This window comes from Ursus arctos, unplaced genomic scaffold, assembly GCF_023065955.2.
Source record: "Ursus arctos isolate Adak ecotype North America unplaced genomic scaffold, UrsArc2.0 scaffold_15, whole genome shotgun sequence".
Taxonomy (NCBI): Eukaryota; Metazoa; Chordata; class Mammalia; order Carnivora; family Ursidae; genus Ursus; species Ursus arctos.
The window spans coordinates 54,781,803-54,808,654 of record NW_026622819.1 but is presented as its reverse complement, the minus strand read 5'-3'; the positions used below and the strand labels follow the sequence as shown (position 1 = coordinate 54,808,654).

The 26,852-nt window shown below is 36.4% G+C and overlaps 1 protein-coding gene across 2 annotated transcripts in view; it reads right to left on the bottom strand.

Moving 5' to 3' along the window:
* Window positions 1–1,188: 1,188 nt before the first annotated feature.
* Window positions 1,189–26,852, bottom strand: part of LOC113264059 (teneurin-2-like) — a 361,632-nt gene continuing 335,968 nt past the window's right edge. For both annotated transcript variants that reach the window (XM_026510926.4, XM_044388565.2), the window contains one exon: window positions 1,189–2,283. In XM_026510926.4, the coding sequence (XP_026366711.1) occupies window positions 1,991–2,283 (293 nt within the window). In that variant the 3' untranslated portion in view covers window positions 1,189–1,990. The remainder of the gene's footprint in view (window positions 2,284–26,852) is intronic.

The following is a 26,852-nucleotide window of genomic DNA, read 5'->3' as shown; positions in this document are numbered from 1 at the left end:
ATCTGAACATTTTAAAATAACCAGCCAGGGCCGAAGCTTGAACTCTGGCTTCCTTACCTCCTTCGTGCTCTGCCCGATGTAGGCACAAAAGAGTTGCTCAGTACTTCCAAGTACAGACTTCCTGATGCAATTCTGACTGCCTTCTAACTAGCGTTACAGGAAAAAATCGAGACACTAGATTTAAGGGTTTATTTCCTATCCATACATCAGGACTTATATAGACTGCTCAGAGGTGAAAGTTGTTCAAGTATGATGTTTTAAAAATCATATTGGAAAAAAGAGATACTACTTTTGGTCGACCAAATACATCATTCATTACGAAATTCTCCTATCCATAACAGTTCTAGGTGAATTCAAGGCAAGCTTTTTTTGCTCCCTTTGCCTCACTGGTAAACTCTCCTTATCAGTTAAGGTTTTAAGATGTATATAGGTTTAAAAAGAGAGGGTGGGGATTCCATCACTTTGCATAAATTGCATATAGATGGTTCCCATGAGACCAGTGAGAATGCCACCATGGAAGATTTGCCAAAACACCTTGTTTAAAATGTGCCATAAATTCTTGGATTGCAAGTGATTTTATTTATTAGGCAATCATACTGCCTCCACTTAAATAGTATCCGACACACTCGCAGTTGAAAAAGTACATCAGTAAATGGATTCAATGTATGCCTTTATGAAAACTTCTAAAAGTAATTTCCTATCAAATAAGTACCTTAGAGTGTTGAATGTGCCAAGTGTCAGAATTTTGTTAAAATTCAAAAGGAGTCAAGTGCAGGTTTTTTCCTTGAGAGTACACCTTGATTAGCTGCATGAACGGAGGCATAAGTAAGACACATCTCCTTGTCCCCACAGTAGAATAAATTATTGCAGAATTAAATACAAATTTAAATTCCACAAAGTGACATCTTTTTGGATGTATGCGACTTACCCAGGAAATGATGTATTTTCAACACAGTTTTGAGATTAAATGATATTTAGCTATGCTTTTGCATTCACAACAAGCTGTCCGCCTGCAAATTTCTTCTTCTTTTTTTAAATGCAAGAAAATACTTAAAGCTGCTCTACTAGAAGTTTATAATATTTTATATAAACATTCTTAACTGATCTGTGTGTAAACATTTTAATGGCAATTCTTTCAGCAAACACACAATATAGTCCCAACAAACCACACAGCATTTGATGTTTTCTTCATAAATCAGCTGTACCTAATGCAATTTATCTTTTAAAAGATGTTTTTGACTAAACACAGTTCTGAGTCGCTAAGAAATCCACAAATAAGCACCTTATCTCTTTAATGACTTGCTTAGGCTTCCCTATATTTACTGCTTAATGATCGGAAGCATTTAATTTTCAAAGTTTCATTAAAACCCATCTACAAAGCTGATGGATAAGCAATAGTGATTTGTGATGGAAGATGTGGGAAGCCATTAACCTACATAGGTACCAAGGAGAAAAGTAAACAGAGAAGAGAATACTTTTTTTGAAGACAAGTCTCTTCCTATTTGTCATTATTAAACTCCAGAGCATCTGTTCCAGGTTTGATCTTCAATACGGATATGAGGCATTGCCGCCTGGAAATGAAAGTCTAAGATAAGGTAGGATTCTTAAGAGATCTTCATGAAAAAAAAAACTACCCCAGGTTGCCACTTACTGGGAAGGGGAAATCAATACGAAGACCTAGAAACTTGTGGCGAGAGGACATTTTCTAGGTATGGGTCAGAGTTTATCAAGTTGCCTCTTTTGCAATGTAATTTACTTGCTAATAAGACCAACTGACTATACCTGAATACTGTGTTATCGTCAAAATGTGATTTTAAAATTCTCTCCTCATTTCTTGTGTGCTTGAGGTTTGCCGGTTTATTTTTCCCGAGCTCGGAGTGGGTAGACAAGGTCGATTTAAAAGAAAATGAATGGTTTTATACTCCTTTTTATTAAAAAAACAGGCATCCCAAACGCCACACTGCGCCGTACCCAGAACATGAAAAGGTATTTAAGAAGCAGGCCTACCGTTCTCATCATCTGACTTATTTTCGTTGTCAGAATCGGTCAAAGTAAGGGCTGAGTTCTCACGACTGGACAGGCCGGAACTGCGTCTGGATTTTATCCCTCTCCCCCACAGTCTGATGGCGTGTTCTGGAGACATCCCTCCCTCCGTGTCGGAGTCGGCGTCAGACCCTGTGCTCAGAGAGTAGCCCTGGTGAAGGATCCCCATGTCAGAACAGTAGCCACTTCGGTGCGGGGAGGCCTCACAGATTCCCAGTTCCGCAAGGGTGAAGTTAGTTCCTAAGGTGACAGCAACAGAGAGACTGATTACAAATTGTGAAATGCCTTACAAAGTGGAAATTTATTCTTACAAAGAGCAGACAGGTGTTTTTCCCATCCAAAAAAAAAAAAAAAAATCTACCAGATTCCATGGTATACAGGAATATATGAGCAAGAGTATTTAGGATATTGGGGTAAATTTGCGAGCAAAAAAGTAAACATCTAAGATTAATTTTAACCCTATGCCAGAATGCTCCAATTTTGTTTCAAAAATGTTACAGCGTTTACTGTTGTCTAGGTAGCACATGTAGCTGAAAAAACATAGAATTTATAATAATAGCTAACATATACCAAGCGCTTACTTTGCTCTGGGCATCTTTTGTTTGGCAACTTCTATCTTACGTTTTTAAGTTTTATAACAACTTTATGAAGAAGATAATATTATTGTAATCATTTTGTAAGGAAACTGAGGAACAGAGGAACAGAGAATTTAAGTGACTTACCCAAGGTCACACATCTAGATTGGAGCAAAACATGGATCTGATCCTTGAGCAGTCTGTCTTCATGTCAAAGAACCTTAATCCTCCAATAAGTGTGAGTGGTGGCCAGGAGACCTGGGTACCGGTCCCAGCTTCCCACTGGTAAGTCTCATTGTGGCAAGTCTCTTACTCCTTGAGCCCCAGTTTTCTCATCTGTAAAATCTGGGTATTAATCTATTAAATTCCTCTCAGGATCACTGTGTATCTTCTTTGTGATAATATACACCAAACTTTTTTTTAATAAACTATGTAATGTATTATTTAATTCAGCATCCTAGGGATGAAGAGTCAGTCCTTATGTTTTTAAATGATATCAAACAATGTCTCCAACTTAAAACCACAAGTAGGTTTCACCTCTGGAGAGTGAATGGGTGCACAAATGGGAAACAGAAGGGAACAGGCATTTACTGACCATTTATCTGTTACCGTGTGTTTGGCATGGACAGTTTAAAGGTTTTAAATCTGATTTAAATATCATCATAGCCCAGCAGTTTGGGCGTTGACCGTTCCCAAGGTCACGCCTAGGCAAGTGGCAGATCCAGGATACACCTCTAATCTGCAGATTCCCAGTATCTGCTCATTTTACAGTGTGAAATGGTCTCGATCAAAAACCAGCCTGGAAACATTTTGGCACAGTGAACACTCTATCTATCTGGGTGCTTTAGCCTTACAGCTTCTTACAAGACATTTTAAGCTTTTGATGCAAATTAGATGAAATCATGTGGTACATTCTATTTACTGACATATCAAGCTGATTTTTTTTTTTTTGTCTTTAACCAAGTTATAGACAATCGGGAAAATGCAGTGAAGAAATGCACTTCCATATTATTAGTGAGGAAGGCATTACAAATAACATGAACCCCATGGTTTACTTTGTATATGTTGTTTATATTAGGGCCATTCCCTATCAATCATATCTCCAAACTTACGATATAATATAACTACTCTATGATACTCCACATACATGGCATCATTTCTCAGGTTTTATTTTAAAAAATGTTAAGCAGCTGTTTTTATTAACGTAGTGTGTCTTTAATTTGTAATAGACACGTATTTTTATTCTGAGGTTTTACTTTCCAACTTGCTACACGTTGAAGTTGCACAGACTTTAGTTGGCTGTGTAAATGGATCAAACCCATTTTATACATAATTGCCTCTGCAGAGTGAAACCTACTCATTGGAGAGCTAACCCAAGCAAAACTTCTGTGGGTTGGGGTGATTTCCTGCTCACTGTGCAGGGAAGAAAGAAGTCCTCACTGCCACCTGCGTGGTCCTAAGCACTGTTATTTATTCCCTGTGCACATTTTATCATGTTGTCCGAGATCCTCGCCCATGTACTATGTTCCAGTTTACATTCTTGGTAAGTAGGTATTGTCTCATAATTATACACTGAAGTAAATAGTTTCAGTAGTCTATACAATGAAAGTTAAGTTTGTACATGTCTGATGTTACAATACTTTTCTATTTTTGTTTTCTCAGTATTAAGTAAATGAAAAGAGTCACTTAATATAAGCATTCTCCCATCTTGTTTTCAGAGCTCATGTTTGCTCTGGACGGGCATGAAATACAATGCTTCCTTTTCCTACAATAAATGAAAACAAGTCAAACTAAAGCACACATGTTCTTATTCCACATGCAGGAATTTTTAGCTATATGATTCCATTCGAAATGGAGTGTGTATGTATTGAGGCAACTTTCCTGATGGTTTTCCCACATCTCATTATCTGGAACTAGCTTCAAAGACCTCCTCAGGAAAAGAGAAACATCTGTGTGAGGAAAGGAAGCCTCAGTTTTCAGAACATCCCATGTGCTTTTTAATCTGGGTACTTGAAGTAACAGGCCTAGGGCATGGAAAGCCATGGAATAAATACAGTCTCCCTTCTTGGGTTATCAAATTTACTTGATGTTACAAAACTAAAATACTATTTCTTTCTGTTAGAACTTGAGATCATAATAAATCAGTTAAAATTTGCACAACTTTTAAAGTAGCCACAAATGTTAGGAAACAGTGTACTTTAAGACTTTCAACTTTAAACTTATAGCCCCATAAGCCACAAACAAGCAACATTATAAAGAAAATTGGAAATAAGGTACTGAATTCACCAGGAAAAAGTAACTATGTTCACACTGGTTTATAGGAAGCCAGGTTTTCGTCTAAATTCAGAACAGTTTCCTCAAAAATACTACCTTCTAAACTCCTCATCTTCATCTTCCAATAGGACCAATGTTCCCCAATGCTACCTGTTCCTCATAATTCCTAGTTTGGTACCTTTTGTCCTCAACTAACTCAAAGAATAGGAATCTTATTCTAAGTATCTGGGACAGATTCTGTCTGGCTCAAGGCTTTTCCAAGTTTGATGGCTTAACATATGAAGCTGGTAAGTCACATACACAGTGGAAAGGAAAAACGGATCTATCATTTATTAAATCATTCAACAAATATTTATCGTTCCTAGTTCTGTGCTAGGCATTGGGGATATAACAGTGAGCCTTATAAAAATGGAGCCCATGACATTTACAGTCTAATCGGGAAAGAGACATTAATCAAAGAGTCCCATAAACAAAGTACAATTTATACAGTGATAAATACTATATAGGAAAAGGACAAGGAGCCATGAAAGGTCATCTAGTGGTCCCACTGTTCATCCTTTCACAGCTTGGCCAGAAGATGTTCATCTAGTGGTAGATTCACTACTTGGAGGGACTATGAATTTACTCCAGGAAGTTATCAGGCCCCTTTAATTTGCTCTTACCATACTGCTCCCAAACATCCCCCTACACACATTGATTTCAGACAAACATTTTTCACATAGTTCATCTTACAGTACAAAAGCCTCATGTCATACTCTTCTGCTCAGAATGTAAACAGCATAGGGGAATTTTAATACCATGTCAACTTATTGTTTTGCACTTACTTTGCTCATTGATGGAAGGTTGATTTTGCTTTAATTCATCTTGTGTAATTATGTCTTTATTAAGCTCCATGGCAGCTTTGAATGGAAGAGAGAGACTAGTCATTGTGTGATTCTCCGAGCTAAGATTTCTAGTGGAAAGCAGTCAACATTTCTTTCCTTCTTTACTTTCTTGCAGAAAGAGTCATCATATTCCAGTATTCATGAAACATATGTTTACCTTCTAGCTGCCTCCAGTCTCTCTGATACCATATTAAAGTGGATGTGGACGATGTCTCAAACTCATTTCATCTCAGGTATGTGTTTTATGGTCGCTGCCAATAAGTTGCCCAGTGTGGCCCCACGCTATATTATCAAGGCCAAAGTCACAATTTTTATTTTAAAAAATCCATATTTATATCACGGAATTTTAGTATAATTTAGGGTGTCGGGAGAGAACATTAATGTCTAAAAATTGTTAGGTGATCAGGATAGCAGAACACAAGTGTTTAAAAATAATTATCTTGGTAGGTTTCTTTGTCTTTAAGTCATCTTTGTCTTGACCATAACTTCAGTGTATAACCAAGATCGTCTTCAGAACTTTGAGATACATTTTGCAAGAGATATCAAAAATCAGCCCTTGACCAACTGGTTTTGTCTGGGGACACAATTCAAAGGAAAGATATGGCAGCGTATTGTGATCATGGCTTTATCTTCTAAGTTTTTACCAACTTCTCACACTTTGAAATAACCTTTAACTAGGAGAAGCACATATGTCGCTAAGTCAGAATTATCATGTCATGGTAATACCAGGGAATACAAATAGCACTGGAAATGTCAGCATTTGAACAGATTTTCTACTATGAGGGCAGGAAGATAAAAGTTAACTGTAGTAATAGGGGAGTACAATATAGAAAACTTGTATTACCTAAATGTTCAATACACAAGTCCCCAGAATTTAAGAGATGAAATTCTACACACAGGAGCAAAAGTTGCTACAACGTGGAAACGGTCACTAAAGATCACTTATAAAATTAATCCCTGCCATCCCCACCCACTTACTCCTAGTATCTCTTCTCATATCAACCACCCTGTCAACATCTGTATCATTAGTTCGTTGCTGATAACAGAAAGAATATGGTGCCAACGTGAGTTTAAGTTGTAAAGCTTGTGAAGACGCAGATTTCTGTGCAGTCAATACAAGGGATACTAAGAAACACTAGGGTCATAAGCAATGCCGCATGATTACCATGATCTAACCGAATTAACCCGTGAACAAGAAAAAACAAACAAACAAATGGAAATGCATGTTGGCATGATGATGGTTTCTTCAAAAGATGACTTGACAGACTTCTGGTTTTGGATCAAGATAGAATTCCCCATGTCTCTCTACTTGTCTCACTAAGTACAGCTAACCCCCCTGAACAGTACATAGAAAAACTATATAGAAAGAGTTTAAAAGGGATCTAAAGAAGACAGACCTATGAGGATCATGGGACCTGAGGAAGGACATGGCTGTTGCTTTATATATCCCAGACCTGGTGTTAGAGAAATCTGCAAATTAGAAACACCAGTGGAAGCAGGCAAAACAAGCCCAGAGTAAAGCCTGCTGTAAGTGAAGGGTCCTCCCTTACCTCCACAAACACCTTAGGGTGGAATCAAGTGATAAAGCAGAATCTCATCCTCATCCAACAGGAATGAGGCCCCCCAGACACCCCACAGGAAGGGGTCATTGGTGGCCATAAGGTGATCCTGGACTTCCATCCCCACCCAATGGTAATGAAGCACCCCTTCCTCTCCCTGATGGTGTCAGAGAAGAATTAATGTTAAATCTAAGTTTACCACCACTGAAGGATTCACGGGGGAACTGTAAAGAGGTGCGCCTCTCCCTCTCAACCAGGTTGGGATCTGCAGAGTCCTAGTGAAAAGTCTCAAATCCCTACTTGGCTCAGCAGCAAGAGAGCATCTCTTCCCAATCCCACCCCCGTCCCCCACCCCCACCCCCACCCCAGCCCTGCTTTGTCAAAGTAGGCCAAGTGAGGAACTTGGACTTTCACCTCCACCTGGCAGTCAAGCCTCAGTGTCCCATTTTTCCCACTGGCTTGGTGTCAGAGGAGGCCTGCTGAAACAGAAGATTCAAATAAGATCCAGAGTTTCAAAACAGAATATTTCAAATAGCCAGGATACAATAAAAAAAAAATCACTCTTCATACCAAGAATCAGGAAAATCTCAACTTGAATGAGAACTGATAATTATTTAAATAAAAGGTTAATGAATAGTCCTTAGGAAGATTAATGAATTCATCCTTTTTTTTTTGAAAAATACAACTCTCTGTGATCATGCTGTAAAATTCAAATATAAAGTGAAGGATGTATTATACATCCATGCAATTTTGCCATAAAATGTATATTATGCCTTTCACAAAAATTGTTATTCTTTATCCTTTTGAATAATTACAGCGTTGTTGGAATAATGAATTGTATTAAACATAAAATAAAATATACTCTTGATAATCAATTTTCTTTTTTGAAGATAAAGTTGCAATTAATTATTTTTACGATTTGATATGAAATACTGGTTCTTTTTTTAGCATTGATTCCATTTTTAAGTGGCCTTTTTCTAGCGTCATTTATTCTAAGACAAAGAGAATCTGTTGTAAATAAACATGGGTCACGTTTCTTAATCAAATGTTAGAGTCTACATTTTCAAGTCAGAAATGAGTACGAACTCCAAATTTTCCAGCAACTATTTAAGAAAATGATATAAATTATAACGTTATAGTTCTTTTTTATCACAGGGAGTAATTTGATCTGATACCCTAAGTTTTTGCAGCAGAAAATTACCAAGAAAAATATGGCAATTACAAGTGGTAACAGTTAATTTTTATTTTTGATTAATCGAAAATGTACCACCAAATTATATTTAATATCAATACCTTATTTTGAAATTTGAGAAATTATTGATATGTACAAGCTACACAAAATAATCACCCAAAATTTACCAACATTATCTAAAATATGATTTTCAAGCAATCTAAAATCTACATATCTATAAATGCATTGATAATTTTGAAAACCACTGAAGAAACTACTTATGAATTCTAATGTTTTATGCTTGTGTATACTAAAATTCTTCACATAAACTCCTTAATGCCCTTCTAAAGTTCATCTGATTTTACATAGATATTTTCCCAAATGTTGACAAAACTGTTCATGAAAAATCCTGTGGCTTAAAACTACAGAGAAGATGTATGTGCATTATTGTTCATAAAAATTTAAGCCAAATATTTATATTTCAAAATTCACTTTAAGAATAATTTTCTTATATGTATAGCTCCTAAAATGTTAATATTTTGATATTTCTAAACTTCCAGATTATTTTAAACTCTACCTAAATGTGTGACATGTCACAACTTTCACAATTCTTAAATAGAATCATTCCAGCGTAAATAAACACATTCTGAATCAAGGAAACATCAAAATGGCTAGTGACGACAGGAGAGTTTCCAATATCCTTGGTTTCTCTGTAGGCTTTATGACTTCAAAGAGAAAGGTGAATGTGGCATTCTCCTCTGATATGGTGGCATTTTCACTGTTCCAGCCTGAACAAAGCCCGATTTGGAAAACCCAAAGCAGCCACAACAAAAGGTTCTGATGAACAACTGCCAGTTCCTAAATAGAAATGAAATACCCAGTAACCTAGCTAGCTGGAGATTCTTTTCTGCTGATGAAAATTTCAACAAGAAAAAATTGAATTCTGGTTAAAAAAACTATACTTATCAGTTACCCTATGTAACAGCATTACCAAGGGGTAGAGTTATCTGACCATGTGAGACTCTGCCACTTCAAACAAAATTTTTTTTGGATAGAAAAAATAAAAGGACAATAGTGAGTTAGCTGCAACAGTCTAGCTGTCCTATGTTTGGGAACAACTACTAGATTAGCATACATTTATTGAAGTCTTCCCAGTGTGGCAGGGGCACTGTTCTAAATGCTTTCATGTGCAGTTTTCAAATTAATGAGGACGACAGCCCTATAAGTGTTAACTATATAGGCTAGGGTTAAAGTGCGAATTCCAGAGTCTGTTTTAAAAATCCTTGACCATAGGGGCACCTGGGTGGCACAGCGGTTAAGCGTCTGCCTTTGGCTCAGGGCGTGATCCGGCGTTATGGGATCGAGCCCCACATCAGGCTCCTCTGCTGTGAGCCTGCTTCTTCCTCTCCCACTCCCCCTGCTTGTGTTCCCTCTCTCGCTGGCTGTCTCTCTGTCACATAAAAAATAAAATCTTTAAAAAAAAAAAATCCTTGACCATAAATTCTTAGAATTATTTCTTCTGATGAATCTCCACTTACTCATTTATAAAATAAACATAAAAATAGCACCCACCTTCATAGGGTTGTTGTGAGCAATGAGTTAGACAAAGCAGGTAAAAATGCTCCTCAGAACATTGCCTGCCATAGAGAAACTTTATAACAAACATATGAAGATCATCAGTTTACAGATGCAGAAACTTTATTTTCTAATTATAATTATTATAATTTAATTTGTGCAATTTATGTTTTTAAATTATAATTTATTATAATTGAATTATTTACTAACATTTTCTATTTTCTCTTGAGTTGATTTAGAAAGTTTGGGAACAATCAATATTTCTAGGAGTATGCTCATTTCATCTGTTTTCAAATGGATCGGCACAAAGTTATCCAAATATATTTGAATCCTCTTTAATTTCTGCTAGATTTGTAGAACGTTGTCTTTATTTTCATTCTTGACATTACTTATTTGTGCTTTCTTTCTAAAAATATTTTTAAAACATTTTTTAGTATAGTTGACACACATTAATTTCAAGTGTGCAGTATAGTGATCAAAACCTCTATGTGTTATACTCTGCTCACAAGTGTAGCTATCATATGTCACCATACGACACTATTACACTTTCATTGACTATATTCCCTATGCTTTATCTTTTATTCCCGTGACTTATTCATTTCATAACTGAAAACCTGTATCTCCCACTCCCCTTCCTTCATTTTGACCATCTTTCCTACCCTCTTCCTTCTGGGAACCATCAGTTTGTTCTCTGTATTTATAGGTCTGATTCTGCTTTTTGTTTGTTTATCATTTGTTTTTTTAGATTCCACACATGAGTGAAATCATACAGTATTTGGGGGCACCTGGGTGGCACAGTTGTTAAGCATCTGTCTTCGGCTCAGGGCGTGATCCCGGTGTTCTGGGATCGAGCCCCACATTAGGCTCCTCTGCTGAGAGCCTGCTTCTTTCTCTCCCACTCCCCCTGATTGTGTTCCCTCTCTTGCTGGCTGTCTCTCTCTCTCTGTCAAATAAATAAATAAAAATCTTAAAAAAAAATCATATGGTATTTGTTTTTCTCAGTATGATTCACTTCACATAATACCATATAGAGCCATCCACATTGTCACAAATGGCAAAAAACAAAACCCAAACTGATTCTTTTTAACGGCTATATAATATTCCTCTGTGTGTGTGCGTGTGTGTGTGTGTGTGTGTGTGTGTGTGTGTGTGTGTACACACCACATCTTCCTTATTAGAGATATCATATGATCCAATAATTCCACTGCTGGGGATTTACCCAAAGAAAATGAAAACACTAATATGAAAAGATACATGCATCCCTGTGTTTATTGCAGCATTATTTATAATAACCAAGGCATGGAGGCCACCTAAATGTCCATCAAGAGATGGATGCATTTTCTTTCTTTTAACTGGATTGGTTTCACCAATGATTTTGTCTTTCGAAAAACAAATTTTTGCTTTTCTGATTCTGTATATGTTTTTTAATTTATTAACTTCTATCCTTATTTATGGAAATTATCCCTTTCCCCTCCTTTCTTTGAGTTTATTCAACTGTTCTTTTCCATAGCTCTAAAATTTGAATCTTTATGTCATTAGTGTTCAGCCACTCTTCTTTTTTTATTATGAATATTTCAGACTATATATTTTTCTGTAAACATATCTCAAGTTTTGATTCATAGCATTTTCAATGTTGTTTAGATCTAAACCTTTTATACATCTACTGAACCTATTTATTAAGTTTCCAAAAGTATTGTGATATTTTGTATATATTTTGTTTTTGACTTCTAATTTAACTGTATTTGGCTAGAGAGCAAAATTTTTATGTTACTCAATCTTTGAACAGTTTTGAAATTTGTTCTATAGACTGATAAACTTTTGTAAGTATTATGTATGTATCTGAGAAGAACACATGTTCTCTAATTATAAAGTGTAAGATTCCAGATATGTCAATTAGACCAAATTATTAATCATGTGTTCAATTCCTCTATATGGCACTAATTCTTCTCTATCATTTGCTGTTTGCTTGTCTTATCAATAACTGAAAGATATATGATAAATTTCCTATTATAATGGTGTTTCTCCCCATAGTTTTATTAATACTTGCTTTTGTCCATAAAGGCTCTATTATAGATATATATGGGTTTAGAATTATTACAGCTTTCTGATGGATTATTGATTATCCATCAATTACTGATTATCATGAATATGTAGTGACTATCTCTAATAAACATTCTTGAGATAATAGCTAATTTTAGTATTAATTATATTTTATAAGGAATTTGTCCATTTCATCAAAATTACTATAGTTTATGACAATACCTATGAATATGTGTAGGATCAATAACAATAGCCCTTATTTTATTCTGAATTTGGAGTATTTGTATATTCTATATTTTTTCTTAATCATTCTTGCTAGGGGTTTATCAAGTTTATCAGTTTTTTTCCAAAGGACCAGCTTTTTTTCCTTTTATTGTTTATTTTCTATTTCTTTAATTTTTGCTCTTATCTTAATCATTTTTCTTAACCTATCATTGGGTTTTATTTGTTCATTCTTTTCTAATTTTTTTTCTTTCTAGGCTCTTGAGGTAGAAATATAAATCACTGATTTAAAAACAATTATTTTGTAAATAAAGAAACCTAATAATCTTCCTATTCACCTGCATCCCACAAATTTGAATATGTTGTACTTTCATTATAATTCAATTCCAAATATTTTCTACTTCCTCTTGTACTTCTGTGTCACATGGGTTACTGAGAAGTGTGTAATTTTATTTCTACATATCTGGACTTGTCTAGATTTCTTATTGATTTCTCACTTAAGTACTTGATGGACAGAGAACAAACGCTCCAGGATTTCCTCCTGAAATTCACTGAAACTTTGTAGCTCCGAATACAGTATATGAAGCTGAATGTTTCACTGGAAGATAAAGTGTATCTACAGTTGTGTACAGTAGTCTATAAATATCTATTTGGTCAAGAGGAATAACAATGTTGTTCTCTAGACCCTTACTGATAATTTTGGTCTATTTCTTCTATTAGTTACTGAGAAAAGGGTTGAATCTGTATCTAAGTATGGGTTTTATCTTTCTCCCTTTACAATTGTCAATTTTTCTCCTCCTCCTCTTCTTCTTCCTTTCTCTTCTTTTTGAAACTGTTATTAGAACACATATACTTTTATATCTCTGGGGTGAATTGATACTTTTATCAATTCCAATATCCATCTTTTTCTCTGTAATACTTTTTGCCTTAAAGCCTATTTTCCTGATATAAAATACTCAAGCCAGCTTTCTTAAGTTTACTGTATGTAGTAAAGATATTGTACATCTATTTCTGTTCCTCTCTTTTCAACTTTTCTGTGTCTTTGTATTTAGAAATATATCTCTCGTAGACAGCATATATTTGGGACTTGCTATTTATCTGACAATCTTTTCCTTTTCGTTGGTATGACAGTCCATTTATATTAATGTAATTATTGATATGGCAGGATGTAGGCTCATCATTTTGCCATGCTTTTCCTATCCACCCTTTTTTTGCCATTCCTCTCTATATTTCCTTCCCCACCTTTATTTGGGTTAATAATTTTTTTTAATTTCATTTTAACTTTTCTATTGATTTTTTAGTTATCTCCTCAAATAATTTTTGGTAGTTTCTCTAGGGATTATAATATGTATGCCATGTCAGTCTATTCAGAGTTCTAATCTTATATGCTGTTCCTTCAATTTCTGTGAATTCATCATTTCTCTATTCTAAAAATTTCTCAGTCATTGCCTCTTAAATATTTACTCACTTGTATACTGTTTATTCTTTTCACTAATTAAACTAAGTTTTACCCTTTTCTCTAAATGTCTCTATTATATTTTTAATCTCTTTCCTCTCTGTGCTGTTTCTTGCTAATTTCTTCTTGACATTTTTTCCAGTTGACTAATTCTCTCTTTAATTATGCCTGATCTCATGTTTACTGTATGAACTCAACTAGTTTTTCAACAATTATGTATTTCATTTATAAAACTTACATAGCTTAAGTGTTTCTGTTCAGCTTTTCCATTATCATCTTACTTGCTAATTTGCATATTATACATTTGAAAGTATGGATCTAACAAATTATAATGTTTTAGGACTTCAAAGATGATAATTGGTTGTTTGTTGATTTGCTTGTTCTTAATTATGAAGGTTTTTTTTTTATGTATTTAATTATATTTATTTTAGCTTACACTGGTTTATTTTAATTTTTGAAAATCACAAGGGCCTCAGATGAAGATTTGTATTTGCTTCTGTCTAAGACATGTGGTACTATTAATCACATATCTCTTTTAGGATTCCTGGTTAATGCAAGAATCTCAGTTTCATGTCCTTCTTGCTCTAAGTCCAAGGTCCAATGTCCCAAATGCAGGTCTGATACCAGCCCTTGCACTCAGTGAAGACCTACCAGAAACTTGCAGTTCAATCTTCAGATTTCTGGGCTTTAGTTTATTTTTTAGTTTTCATTTTGTTTTATTTTAGCTGCTTGGAGAGTTATCTTACTTAATGTGAGGACTATATTATTTTTGTTTTGATCAAGCTATTCAATAGTCTTATGTTTCAGTTTTTTCAATTGTAAAATGGAGGAAATTATAGCAGTACTTGTCTCATCTGGTCATTGTGTCACAGAGTGTATGTATTTAGAATATTCCAGAACAAAGTCCAAAGTCAATAAATATTAGCTATTATTATTAATATTACTATTATCATGTTACTAGTAAGTGTAAAAATACAAAATGATGGACATGATTCCCTTTTCTAATTTTTCCTACCTCTACACAAACAGAATACTTTTCCAGTTACACTATATATATTTAGATATATTTAATGTTTGTTCTATTAATTAAGGTAACATTCTAGTTTCTTAAAGGAAAACAGAATATTTGATATGTCAGTAGAGACGCTACCAACATTAAAATTTTGACAAAGACATGGCATCTGCATTCTCAGCACTCATGAAGGGCCCGGTCTCTATCATGCATTTGATGTTTTGAAAACATTTTGACTTTCCCATCACTGAAGGATTATTCTAGATCTCAAGAGTTAATTAACTAATCTACTGTCTGACATCTAGTGAGATGGATGGATTGCAGTCTATCACCAGGTGAATATATGTATAGCCGATATTTCACTTCAGTAACTAATCAGAGTCTACTTTGTAACCACAAATATTGGGGAGAAATGTTAATGATATACTCTTGTTTGTAAATCAATTCCTTTAAATCAACTGCTTCATTACCAATTACTGCTAGGATTTAGATACTTGTCTAAAACTATGTTAAGCATCCAGGCACAGAGCTTGTAGAGAATGGCAAGACCATAGTTTCCTAGTGCCTGTTAGCATCATTAAACAGGGAGAGGATAATTGAAACTGAATCAAGAGTTTTCCTTTTCTTCCTTTCCCACCTTGCTTCCTGTGTTCCAAACACATGTCGTAGGTTACAAGTACATGTAAAGCCTTAATTACATTTAGCATCTGGCAGCTGTTGACTTACAGAGAGTTGTTGAGTCACATAAACTCAAAGTCAAAAGGAAATTCAGGAATAGCAGGCAGAAGCTTGCTCAATGGAGTAAAAAAATCTTATGTCATCACAGCTGAAATACTCTACCATCAGCACTATTATGTTCATGGTGTGAGTGATGCCGTAACTACTCAGTTTCAGCAATACCAGAGACTAACTTGCCATGAAAATACATCATTTCCGATGGGGTTAGAGCCATCAACTAAAGGGCCTTACAAGCATTGCTTTTAACAAGTGATGGATTCATTCACATACAATGGAGACAACAGCTTTACAAGGATTTTAGCATATCTAGAGGCATCAACCGATAACTCTTAAAAAACATGATCTTCACACTATCCACTCAAAACTGTCACCAAAGTTAGATGTGTCAAGTAGTTTAGTTTATACACTGCTTACTTTTGGAGGAAATAAGTCTCCTGAGAAACCAGCAAGCAGAGATACAAACCTTGAATACTGGCCACCGTTTGCCACATATTGGCAATTTTATGAGTAGAGAATTATCAGAAATAACAGTCTGGGTCTTAATAGAGATAGACCTCAAAATCCAAATGTCAAGTTATAAAAGCGTAATAAGAAAAATATAATGAGTGCTAAATGTTGTTTTTAGATACATAATACTAACAAGATAAATCTGAACTGGAAAAACATACACCAAATTCTTCATAGCAATTATTTCTGGCAATACAGAGAGAAGAATGCAATGGCGGGGGAGGGAGTAGAGGGAGGAAAGAGGATTTGAAACAAATTTGACAAAATATTAACACTTGTTAATTACAGGGGATGAGTACTGTGTACTTTATTCTCTGTATTTTTCTGTGATTTAGAGGTTTTTTTCTAAAAATTAAAATAATTGAAAAATAGAAGTCTTGGACAGTCTATTTTTATCACATACTTAAAAAATATTTGCAAAATCATAATTTTTCTATTAAGTCATGTCATTCAACATTTTCATGGTTACATTTTGAAATAAACTACAAAGAAATGCCTCCGCTTGCATACTTATTTAACGTCTAGCCAATCAGGAATAAAGTTATGAAGCAAAAGTAAATGCAACCAGTGGATAAATAAACTGATACATCCATACAATGGAATATTATTCAGGAATAAAAAGAAAAGATCCATCAAGCCATGAAAAGACATAGAGGAAACTTAAATGTATATTACTAAATAAAAGAAGCCAATCTGAAAAGTCTACATCCTGTAGTATTCCAACTATATGACATTCTAGAAAAGGCAGAACTATGGAGACAGTAAAATGATCAGTGGTTGCCAGGGATTGAGCAGGGAGAGACGAATATGTGGAGCACAGACAATTTTTAGGGCAGTGAAAATACTCTGTATGACATTATAATGATGGACACATGTCATTTTACATTTGCCCAAACCCATAGAATTTATAGCATCAAGACTGATGTGTGACGTAAACTATGGACTTTGGGTGATGATGATGTGCCGATGCGGGTTCATCAGTTGTAGCAAATGTTTATCACTCTGGTGGCAAATGCTGATAATGGAAGAGGCGATGCATATATTGGGTAAGGAGGTATATGGTATATCTCTGCTCCTTCCCCTCAATTTTGCTGTGAATCTAAAATTGCTAACAAAATAGTCTTAATTTTTTTTTTAAAGTACATGCAACCAAATCATTAATGCAGATAAACTGCCAGGAAACTCATGTTCTTTTCTCCCTAGGAGAAAGACTCTAGATCTTTGTGGTTAAGAACACACCAGAAGCAAGTAATCCAGAATTTGAATCCCTATTTCATGACTTACGGTTTGATGATGTTCAAGTTAATTAATTCCTCCACCCCCGATCTTCGGTCTCCACATCTATAAAATAGGTTTAATAATATCTATATTCATAACGCTACGGAGACAGCTAATTACATGGGAGCAGATACATGAATACATGAGAGGAGACATAAACCTAAACGAAGGGAATCTAGGTAAGTAGAACAAAGGTAAAGAACCTCATTCATTCATCCTTCACTCATTCATTCAATATTTACTAAGTGCTTACTAACTGCTAAATCTTGTTCTGCAGGCTTGGGATATATCAGAAAACAAAAGAGATAAAGATTTCTGTCCTCGTGGAGCTTATATTTTAGCTGGGACGAACAGACATAACAGTTAACATAATGAATAAGTGTGTAGTATCCTCAAAAGTGGTAATCCCCACAGCTATGAAAAGAAAACCGAAAACAGAGTGGTGAAAGCCTTTTGTATTTTGAATAATTTGATCTAGGAAGGCCTTACTGAGAAGATGACATTTAAACAAAGACTTGAAGAAGTTGAAAGAGTCAGCCTTTCCAATACCTGGGGCAAAAGGAAACCATCAGTGTAAAGGTTCCAGGCAGGAGTGTGCCTGGCATGTCCCAGGAACAGCAAGAGGAACTTTGTGGCTGGAATGCAGTGAACAAAGATGCCATCTTACAAGAAAGGGTAAGAGTTAAGGAGAGCTGCATTCTAAAGGGCTTTGAGAGTGATTTTAAGGACATTTATCTTTACTAAGAGTGAAACAGAGAGCCATTGCATTGTTTTCGGGGAGAGGGGTGACACTGTCTAATTTTCATTTTTTTTTAATGTTTTTTTATTATATTATGTTAGTCACCATACAGTACATCCCTGGTTTCCCATGCAAAGCTCGATGCTTCATCAGTTGTGTATAACACCCAGTGCACCATGCAACATGTGCCCTCCTCACTACCCATCACCAGTCCATCCCGTTCCCCTACCCCCCTCCCCTCTGAAGCCTTCAGTTTGTTTCTGAGTCCATAGTCTCTCATGCTTCATTCCCCTTTCTGATTACCCCCCTTTCTTTATCCCTTTCTTCCCCTACAGATCTTCCTAGTTCTTATGTTCCATAGATGAGAGATATCATATGATAATTGTCTTTCTCTGCTTGACTTATTTCACTTAGCATTATCTCCTCCAGTGCCGTCCATAATTTTCATTTTTAAAGGATTGCTCTATTAGGTTAGACCACTGAAGGAGGAGAAGAAGAACAGAATCAGAGACCACTCAGAATGCATTTGTAAGAGATGATCACAGCCTATCCTGATTGTAAGGAGCAAAGTTGTGGGCAGAGTGGGATTTCCTAATGGATTACATGTAGGGTATGGCAGAAAGAAGTTGAATGTGACAATGTTTTTTGAACTTAAAATTAGAAGAAGGGAGTTGGCATTAATTGTGATGGGGAAGACACACACAGACGGAGATTTCAATCCTGGATATCTGAGTTTGAAATATGTATTAGACATATAAATGGAGATGTTGAGTAGGCAGTTGGATATATAAAAGATGTAGATATGTAAGTGCTATCGATTTGGGAGTCCCTGGCATGTAGATTCTGTTTAGTGCCCTGGAGCTGGACAACATCACAGTGTAGAATAACTCTACACAGAAAAGAATATCAAGGACTGAGCCCTGAGTCACTTTTATATTCAGAGTTTGGAGCAAAGAGGAGGAAGCGGTGAAGGAGTATGAAAATGAACCACCAGTGCAGTAGGAGGAGAGCCACGAGCATATGCTAGAATAGAATCTAAGTAATGAAAGTGTATCAAAGAGGGGGCGCCTGGGTGGCACAACGGTTAAGCGCCTGCCTTCGGCTCAGGGTGTGATCCTGGCGTTATGGGATCGAGCCCCACATCAGGCTCCTCTGCTGGGAGCCTGCTCTTCCTCTCCCACTCCCCCTGCTTGTGTTCCCTCTCTCTCTGGCTGTCTCTATCTCTGTCAAATAAATAAATAAAATCTTAAAAAAAAAAAAGAAAGTGTATCAAAGAGGAAGGGGCAATTAACTGTTTCAAACATTGCTGATAGACCGCTAAGATGAGAACTGAGAATGTGACATGATGATATAGCAACATGGTAATCACCGGTGATGTTGGTGAAAAACAAACAAACAAAAACCAAAACAGTTATGTGGAGGGGTGTATGTGAGAATCTGATTGGACTGTTTTTATAAGAAAATAGGGGAGAACAATCAATGGCATTAAGACAAATGCATAATCTGAGATGTGCTACAATAAAGAATGAAGGAATGTGGTGATCGCTGGGGGAGAAACTAAGTGAACAGAAGTTGGGGAAGGTCACAGCATGTTTGTATGCTGGTAGGAATGAAAGGATGGTTCATTTAGGAAAGAGAGGTGGGAGAACTCTTGATGCAACATTCTTGAGTAGATCAGTGGGACACTGATCTTGCACACAAGGGGGGGTTCACCCGGGATAAGGGAGGAGATTGTTCATTTACAGTGAGAGGGAGGAAGGCAGAGCCTGTGGATGCAGTTGGTGGGAGTGGGTAGACAATAGATGTGGATTTGGGAGTTTGCCACTGATTCAGGACAGGGAGGAGGTCCTGGAGGTTTAAGAGTGAGTGGGGGAGATGAAGCAGACATCTAAACGTGAGACTGTGAATAGATCAGAGAGTTTAGCACAACTGCAGAGCAGAATTAAGGGACCACTTGAAATTTAATAAACTTCAAAAACTTCTGGGACATATTTATTACAGTGCACATATAACAATGAACTCATCATTCACTAGGGCTGCTTTGATTCACATAAAAAATTAAATTATGGTGACTACATTCAGTTCTTAAAAATGAGAAAATATTAAATGTAATGTAAAAACACCATTCTTAAAATGAATGGTTCTTATGTTGGGGGAAAAGTAGAGCAATTAGGGTGATGTGTTATATGTGGACGAAATTATTCCTTATGTGTAAATTGTAACTATAAATTCTGAATCCATAGGAATTAATTCATGTTATATCACAAACTTCTATTTTTCATCAGAAAGTTGTACCATTTTTTCAGATAAGAAGTCTTTGTCTCAAAACATTGAAATTTACTTTTTTAGATCCATGAGTGAATGTGACAAAAAGTCATGTCAATTTCAATAGACCCAGGGCCAACTACCACAGTAGGCACAGTAGACACAGTCACTAGGGCCATAATACCTTCAAGGGCCCACAGAAATGGTTTAATTTCTTTTAAAATCAGAAAAAAACCCTTTAGTTTGTAGCACATGTTTTAATATTTAACAATATGCTTGTCTTTATATTATGTAGTTGTAAAATATAATATTCAATATATTTTTTAGGGAGGAGGGGGCCAACAAAGACAAAAGTGTCTAAGGTCCATGAAAGTGATGGTGCAGCCCTGTAAGCTCCATGAAATCCTTCCATGTATGGAAGGCCAAAATCAGAATGAATCAAAACATCAACCTCCTGAAAGAATTTTAAAATGAAATGTGGACTGTGCTCTAACACTGTTCTCATCCTGAAACGCACAAAGAACATCTTCCCCTACACAGACATCAAATGCTCTGGCCACTTGGCTGTTCCAGAGGCACAGGAGAAGCGCCCGGTCTCCGTTTTCAGGTGTTCTGGCAAAGATACGCCTAGAGTTAATATCATCCTGCCTCTTCTAATTAGTAGAACAACTGTTCAGTCATTACAGACAACTTCCTTGGCATTCCTCATTTTCCCAAAATATCTCCCAGAATCCAGCGACTGTACTACCTATCTCTTCTATTTGGCATTCAGAGAGCACATTTATTGACAATTTTCAAAGCAAAGTGCCTTAGGAATCAACATCATCCATGGAAAGTTATAAGAATTACTTCCCCTGAGTAGCAGAAAAGCAGGGAGGTTCCTGAGCTTTCCAGAAATCACAAAGCATATCTCTGACAGAGCTAAGAACAAGATGCATCTCTCTTGCCTCTCCCTGCCTTAAAAAGAAAAAAAAAAAATTAGTGGTCACTCCTGGTAGACTGCCTCCTTCACAGAAAGCCAACTTTCCCACCAAAACTGCTACTTCTCTGGAATGATGGGCAATGAAATCCAGTGTGACACTTAATTGTTCTCTATTGAGATGTTTCTCTTTGCCGAGTTTTTTCCAGGTGCTTTATGAAAAACATTTGCACTACCTGGCACTTTGTGAGCCTTCCTCTGAGAACCTTTCTCTTATTAAGATAGCTCTGCTTTCAAAGGGGACATTGGTTTTGTTTGCTCGCTCATAGCCCGTGAACAGACCACCAGGGAAATTGCTGCTTCACTGGCCTAAGTCCCACATGCCTATGTCACAAGGGGTTAGGAGCCTCATTAATTCCTGTGCTCTCATTTCAGGTTGTTTAGGGATCAGCAGCAGATTATTATTTCAAACACTTATTTCTTGCTTCAATTTCCTCTCCCTTAGAATTGGCTCCAAATCATTTTCTCTTGTGTGCAGTGTACTCAATCTCCATTCGGATAAGAAAATCAAAATAGTCTTTTCAGAAAACCTATCCATCAGCATTATCAGAACACACCCCACAAAGGCTTTGGACGACATTCCTACATATCTGGCAGGTTTTATGATTCTTTGTACTTAAGTCTCTCTCCCTCAGAATCATCGCCGTTATATGGCTCACACAGACCCAAGGGCACCCACTGTTTATGTTTCAAACTGATTAGTTCAATGCAGTTCTACAAATAGACAAAAAGGTGTCCTAGGAACCAACCAGGGATACAGAGATGGAAAAGCTGGGTCCCTGCTTTGGGTGATCTCCACAGGCTAACGAACAACATACATATACAACGACATAATCAAGCTGTATTCCTGGTAAACTTATTTTTCACTCTACCTACATTGGTGGGTGTGGGAAGGCAGATGTAGCAGGGGAGATAACTCTCTCTGTTTTTTTCTCTAGAAAGCCCGATTCTGAGTGGCAAACATATAATCTTGGGTAAGACCCTTAATCCCCTGACTCCTCAGGTTTTCTCTGAAAATAAAAGGATGGGATCAGAAGGATTGGCATCCTTCATTCAGTCATTCAACAAACATTTATGGCTTAATAGTTACTGATTGTGTAGTATATGTTAAGACTGGGTTATAAACACATTACATGCAAAATCTACTATAATCCTCAAGACAAAATGAAGAGGAAGGTATTAGGCTCAAAAGACAGAAAAAAAACATTTCTAGGGACATGTGATGAGTAGGTAGAATAGCCCCAATTTGTGCATTTCTTCTTCTGGCTCTGAAGCCTAGGTGCTCTCTCACATGCCACGCTTTCTAGTTGAGTCTAAACTCTTTCAGCTTTAAACTTTAGTGACTATATGGTATTTCTAGTGAGAGTCTAGGCATCAGAGCCACTTTTCCCAATCAGAATACTGAGGGGAATCTGCACAAAAACAGCAAAACAGGAAACTAGCTCTTTTATAAGAGAATGACTTCTGAATTCCTATCCTTTATGTCCATTCAACTGCTCAAATCAATGAAATAATCCATAGGTTATAAAACTGAATTAGGCTTATTTCTTTAAACACCCCTTTCACTATGAAGAATTGAGAAAGAAGCCCAGACATAAGGGACCCGATTTCAAGAAGCAGAGAATTGAGCATCCCTTGGTCACAGTAAGGAACTGACGTGTGACAGTTACATTGGCTTGTCAAACTGCCAGCCCCGCTCAACACACCAGGATCTCCCTCAGCAGCACTGGCTGAGCTCTACCATGGGAAAGACAGGGTCTAGTGTAGTAGCTACTCAATGAACATTTGTTGAGTTATTAACTAAAGAAAGTTAGAGAGGTAGATTAAAAATAGAGAAAACATACCGGTGTCATTCATCAAGAATGTATACTTTTTTTTTTTTTTAACTCTATGAGCCCCCTTCTTCACCTTCTCTGACTTCTCATCTATTTTACACATCTTAAAATACACGTGGGGCACTAATACAGATAAAATATGTAAAACAGCTTTCTGATTAGTGCTTTCGACATGTTGGCAGTGCCATCTCTCTAATCATTCTGAGAATTCTGTTTAAAATATATATATATATATATATATGTATGTATATTTTTAAACAAAACAACCTATACTATTCACGACCATCATGTGGTCACTTGGACAGACCCAAAACCTTAGACCATCTGAGAAGTATATGTAAATATTTGTGTATTTTTATTTCTCTGCATTCTACCTGGTTTTATTTCAAGCGAGAAATTATCCACCCCTCCCTTCCTTTTGCACATCACAGAGCCAAGTTTCCTGTGTTACACTGATTTCAAAATGTTCAGCACCATTTATCCCTTTTTTATAGTTCATATAAAGACATGGCTCCAAGACCTCAAATAACAAAAAGTTTATTTATGTATTTATTTTTGCATGGCATGCGCTGATGAGCTAGTCTGCTCAGCAAGCATTTCACAGATTAGACGCATGAGTATGGTTTCAGGCAAGGCTCCCTCATGTTTCTGCGCATTGGCTGATAAACACTTCAAAGTAAACCGCTCATAAATATGAAATGAAAAGCCGAGGAGTCGTTATGCACAGCTTTGAGATACAAATCTCTTTATTCCCTTCTGAAGTGGGGTTTGATTGACATAATGAGTCATAGATCCTGTCCAGGGACACACTGCCTTTTCCCCTTTTCTCTTGAGACAGGGAGACTTTAAAGAAATCCACTTTAGAACTTGGTGATAGACAGCTTACTTGAAAAAATAATAAAGTTGAATCCTATATTAAATAACTTATTATTTTGTGTTAATGCTGACTTTGACAACCATGACATATGTCAAAGTTTCACTACACATCCTCCGAAAGACATTATTAGCTACAACTCTAAGAAAAAGATTGCCAAATTAAAAAAAAAGTGCCATTATGTCTTTTGTCATATATATTGTTGCTATATAGACCCTTTGTCTGGTAAGAGAAAATCACTACTTAAATAATTCAGAGCAGAAGTCTAAAATCCTGTAAACCGAAAGGCTATGGGGAGTAACAGAGGCAATGGGGAATAATTATTGTGGAAAATTCATTTTATAAATAAATGTCTTCCAAAAAGGAGAAGATCATGCAGTAGAACTTTCTATGAAAAATAGGTTGAAGAACAATTGAAAGTGGAGATTCAATTTAATCTTGCTCACAAGTTTTTAATAATTATCTGCTTGCCTGAAAAAGATAAAAAATTCAATAAGGGCATACAATTTTTCACTAGATCGCATTTTGTAAATTCAAATGACTTACAGAAGCTAGGCACTTAGCACAAAGGAGCTAAGTCACCCAGTGTAAAGGGCAATAAGGAGCAGTGGGGGCTTGGAGAAAAATGACAGAGTTTTGATAAGGCAGCTGTTATTCAGCTCCAGTAGATATCTGCCATTCACAAAGATAGAACTAATGTTGCCCGGTTTTCCATTTTTTCTAAAAAAGCCTGAAATCAAGACTCTATATAATATTTACTTACTCATAAATAATGGCCAAAAAAATGCAGTTAAAAAAAAAAGTGCAATCCAAATAAAGCATGTCTTTGGGCTGCCAGTCTTTATTTTCTACGCCAGACTTTCTATAGTGATCGTTTAAAGAAGTTTTTATTAAGAAATAAAAGAGGAGGGAGAGAGAATAAAAACCTTAAATCAGAGAATGGTGAGAGAGGAAGGGATTCTGACCTAATCTACTCCAGTGGTTTTCATCTACCTTTCCAGGATCCCTAGGGATTCTGCTGAGAGCCTACAGTAAGTGAGAAGGACCTGTGCAGAGCTGTCCCTTCCCAGAGCCCCTCAACCAGAGCAGTGCTGCTTTTTTTTTTTTTTTTTTTAAAAACAATGACGTGGGCCAGGACACTTCTGAAAACAGCTCATTGGGACCATCCCCTCCTCAGAGAGTTACCAAGTTACTTACCACCATTCCCTCACCAACACCTAACGGGCCCAGGGTCAAGATTCCATTATGTTTCAGAGTCAGATCGCCTCTAATTTTCTGCCTAGAGGGTTAGCTTGAGAGTCACAGAGAATTAACTGTCTACTAAAATCAGTGTTTTCCTTTCCATGGTATGGAACCGCTACTAGGAGGTGGCTGTCCAGCCAGGAACGGTCACTCCCTGTTCCCAAGCCATCACGGTCGGACCACACGTCTAGTTCTTGTCAACCGAGTGAAGCAGAAGTGATGTGTGTCATTTAAAACCCAGACAGCTGAAAAAGCAAATGATCCCCGTCCTTGTTCTCTTTCCCCTGTGATGCAGGAGATCCGGCAACAACAGATCCACAATGGGCGCGCCACCGATGAAAGAGACCGGGTGCCCAGAGTCATCGCCTGGAGGAGATGAGCCCAGTTATCAGCATTCCTGATTTCGGGCTTCACAGCAATAACAAAAATAATTCTGATTGTGGCTGATCCTTTATATGCACTTGAATTTCCTTGTCCTGCCATCTGGATTCCACCAAAATAATGCAGCCAATATTGAATTATTTGAAGTTGTGCTTTACAGGAAACATACACAACTATGTGATTTGAAAGTTTAAACACTGACTTTCTGTTGGGAACTTGTTCATGACCATAAACTACTATTCAGTGGTATTTTGGAGGAGCAGGAAAATGATACGGCCTGCTGACGGACACGGAACTGGTCAAGAAAAGCAGGAACTCGGACTCAGAGTTTGGCAGTTCCACAGAGCTCTCACAGCCCTACACTGATGTCTGGTGCAGTATCACGGGTTGGTGACTAAGATTTTATTAAAATTCTTACCAGTCCAACATAATAAAATTTAGCATCATTCTGATATGTCAGATATTAAATCTCTAATTACTTGTATTATAAATTAAAAAAAAAAAACAGCTTTGACTAATACAAGTACCTCCAAGTAAACATTTGGACATAAAGAACTACCTGGTCAATATGCAACATTATACTTTAGTCCAATATCAGCAATTTTATCTTTGAATAACAACAGAATGTTTTTATGAGATGTTTTCATACATATGAGAAAAGAGATAATGGAATTTTCAGCACAATTTTTTAACTGCAAAGAAGATAATAATCACATAAGTTAGCATCAGAAAATCGTCAGACATCAAACCTAACACCCAAAATAAAAAAAGTTATGTTATGTGTGTGTGTGTATATACATACATGTATATATATATATATACACTATGTACATATATAGTATATATGCATATATAGTAATGAAAATAAGGGAATCGAGAAATTAGAAGAGCAAAGTGACACACACATCCCCAAGAATAACAAGAATCATCTCTGATTGATCTGCAACTTCTGTTAAGATGCACAGCCAGCTCACTCTCAAACTGGGAGTGACCATGCCATACCTTGTAAAGGGGCTTTGGAATCAGACTAAATTAAGTTCAAACCCTCCAGCTTTGTTGCTCTGGATCCGGGATCAATTTCCTGGCTTCTCTAAACCTCCGTTTCCTCATTTGTAAAATAAGGAATATTTTAATTTAAATATCTATCAGCATTAAAAAATACAGAGTAATGTCCATATTTAAGGAAACTAAACCTAGACATTC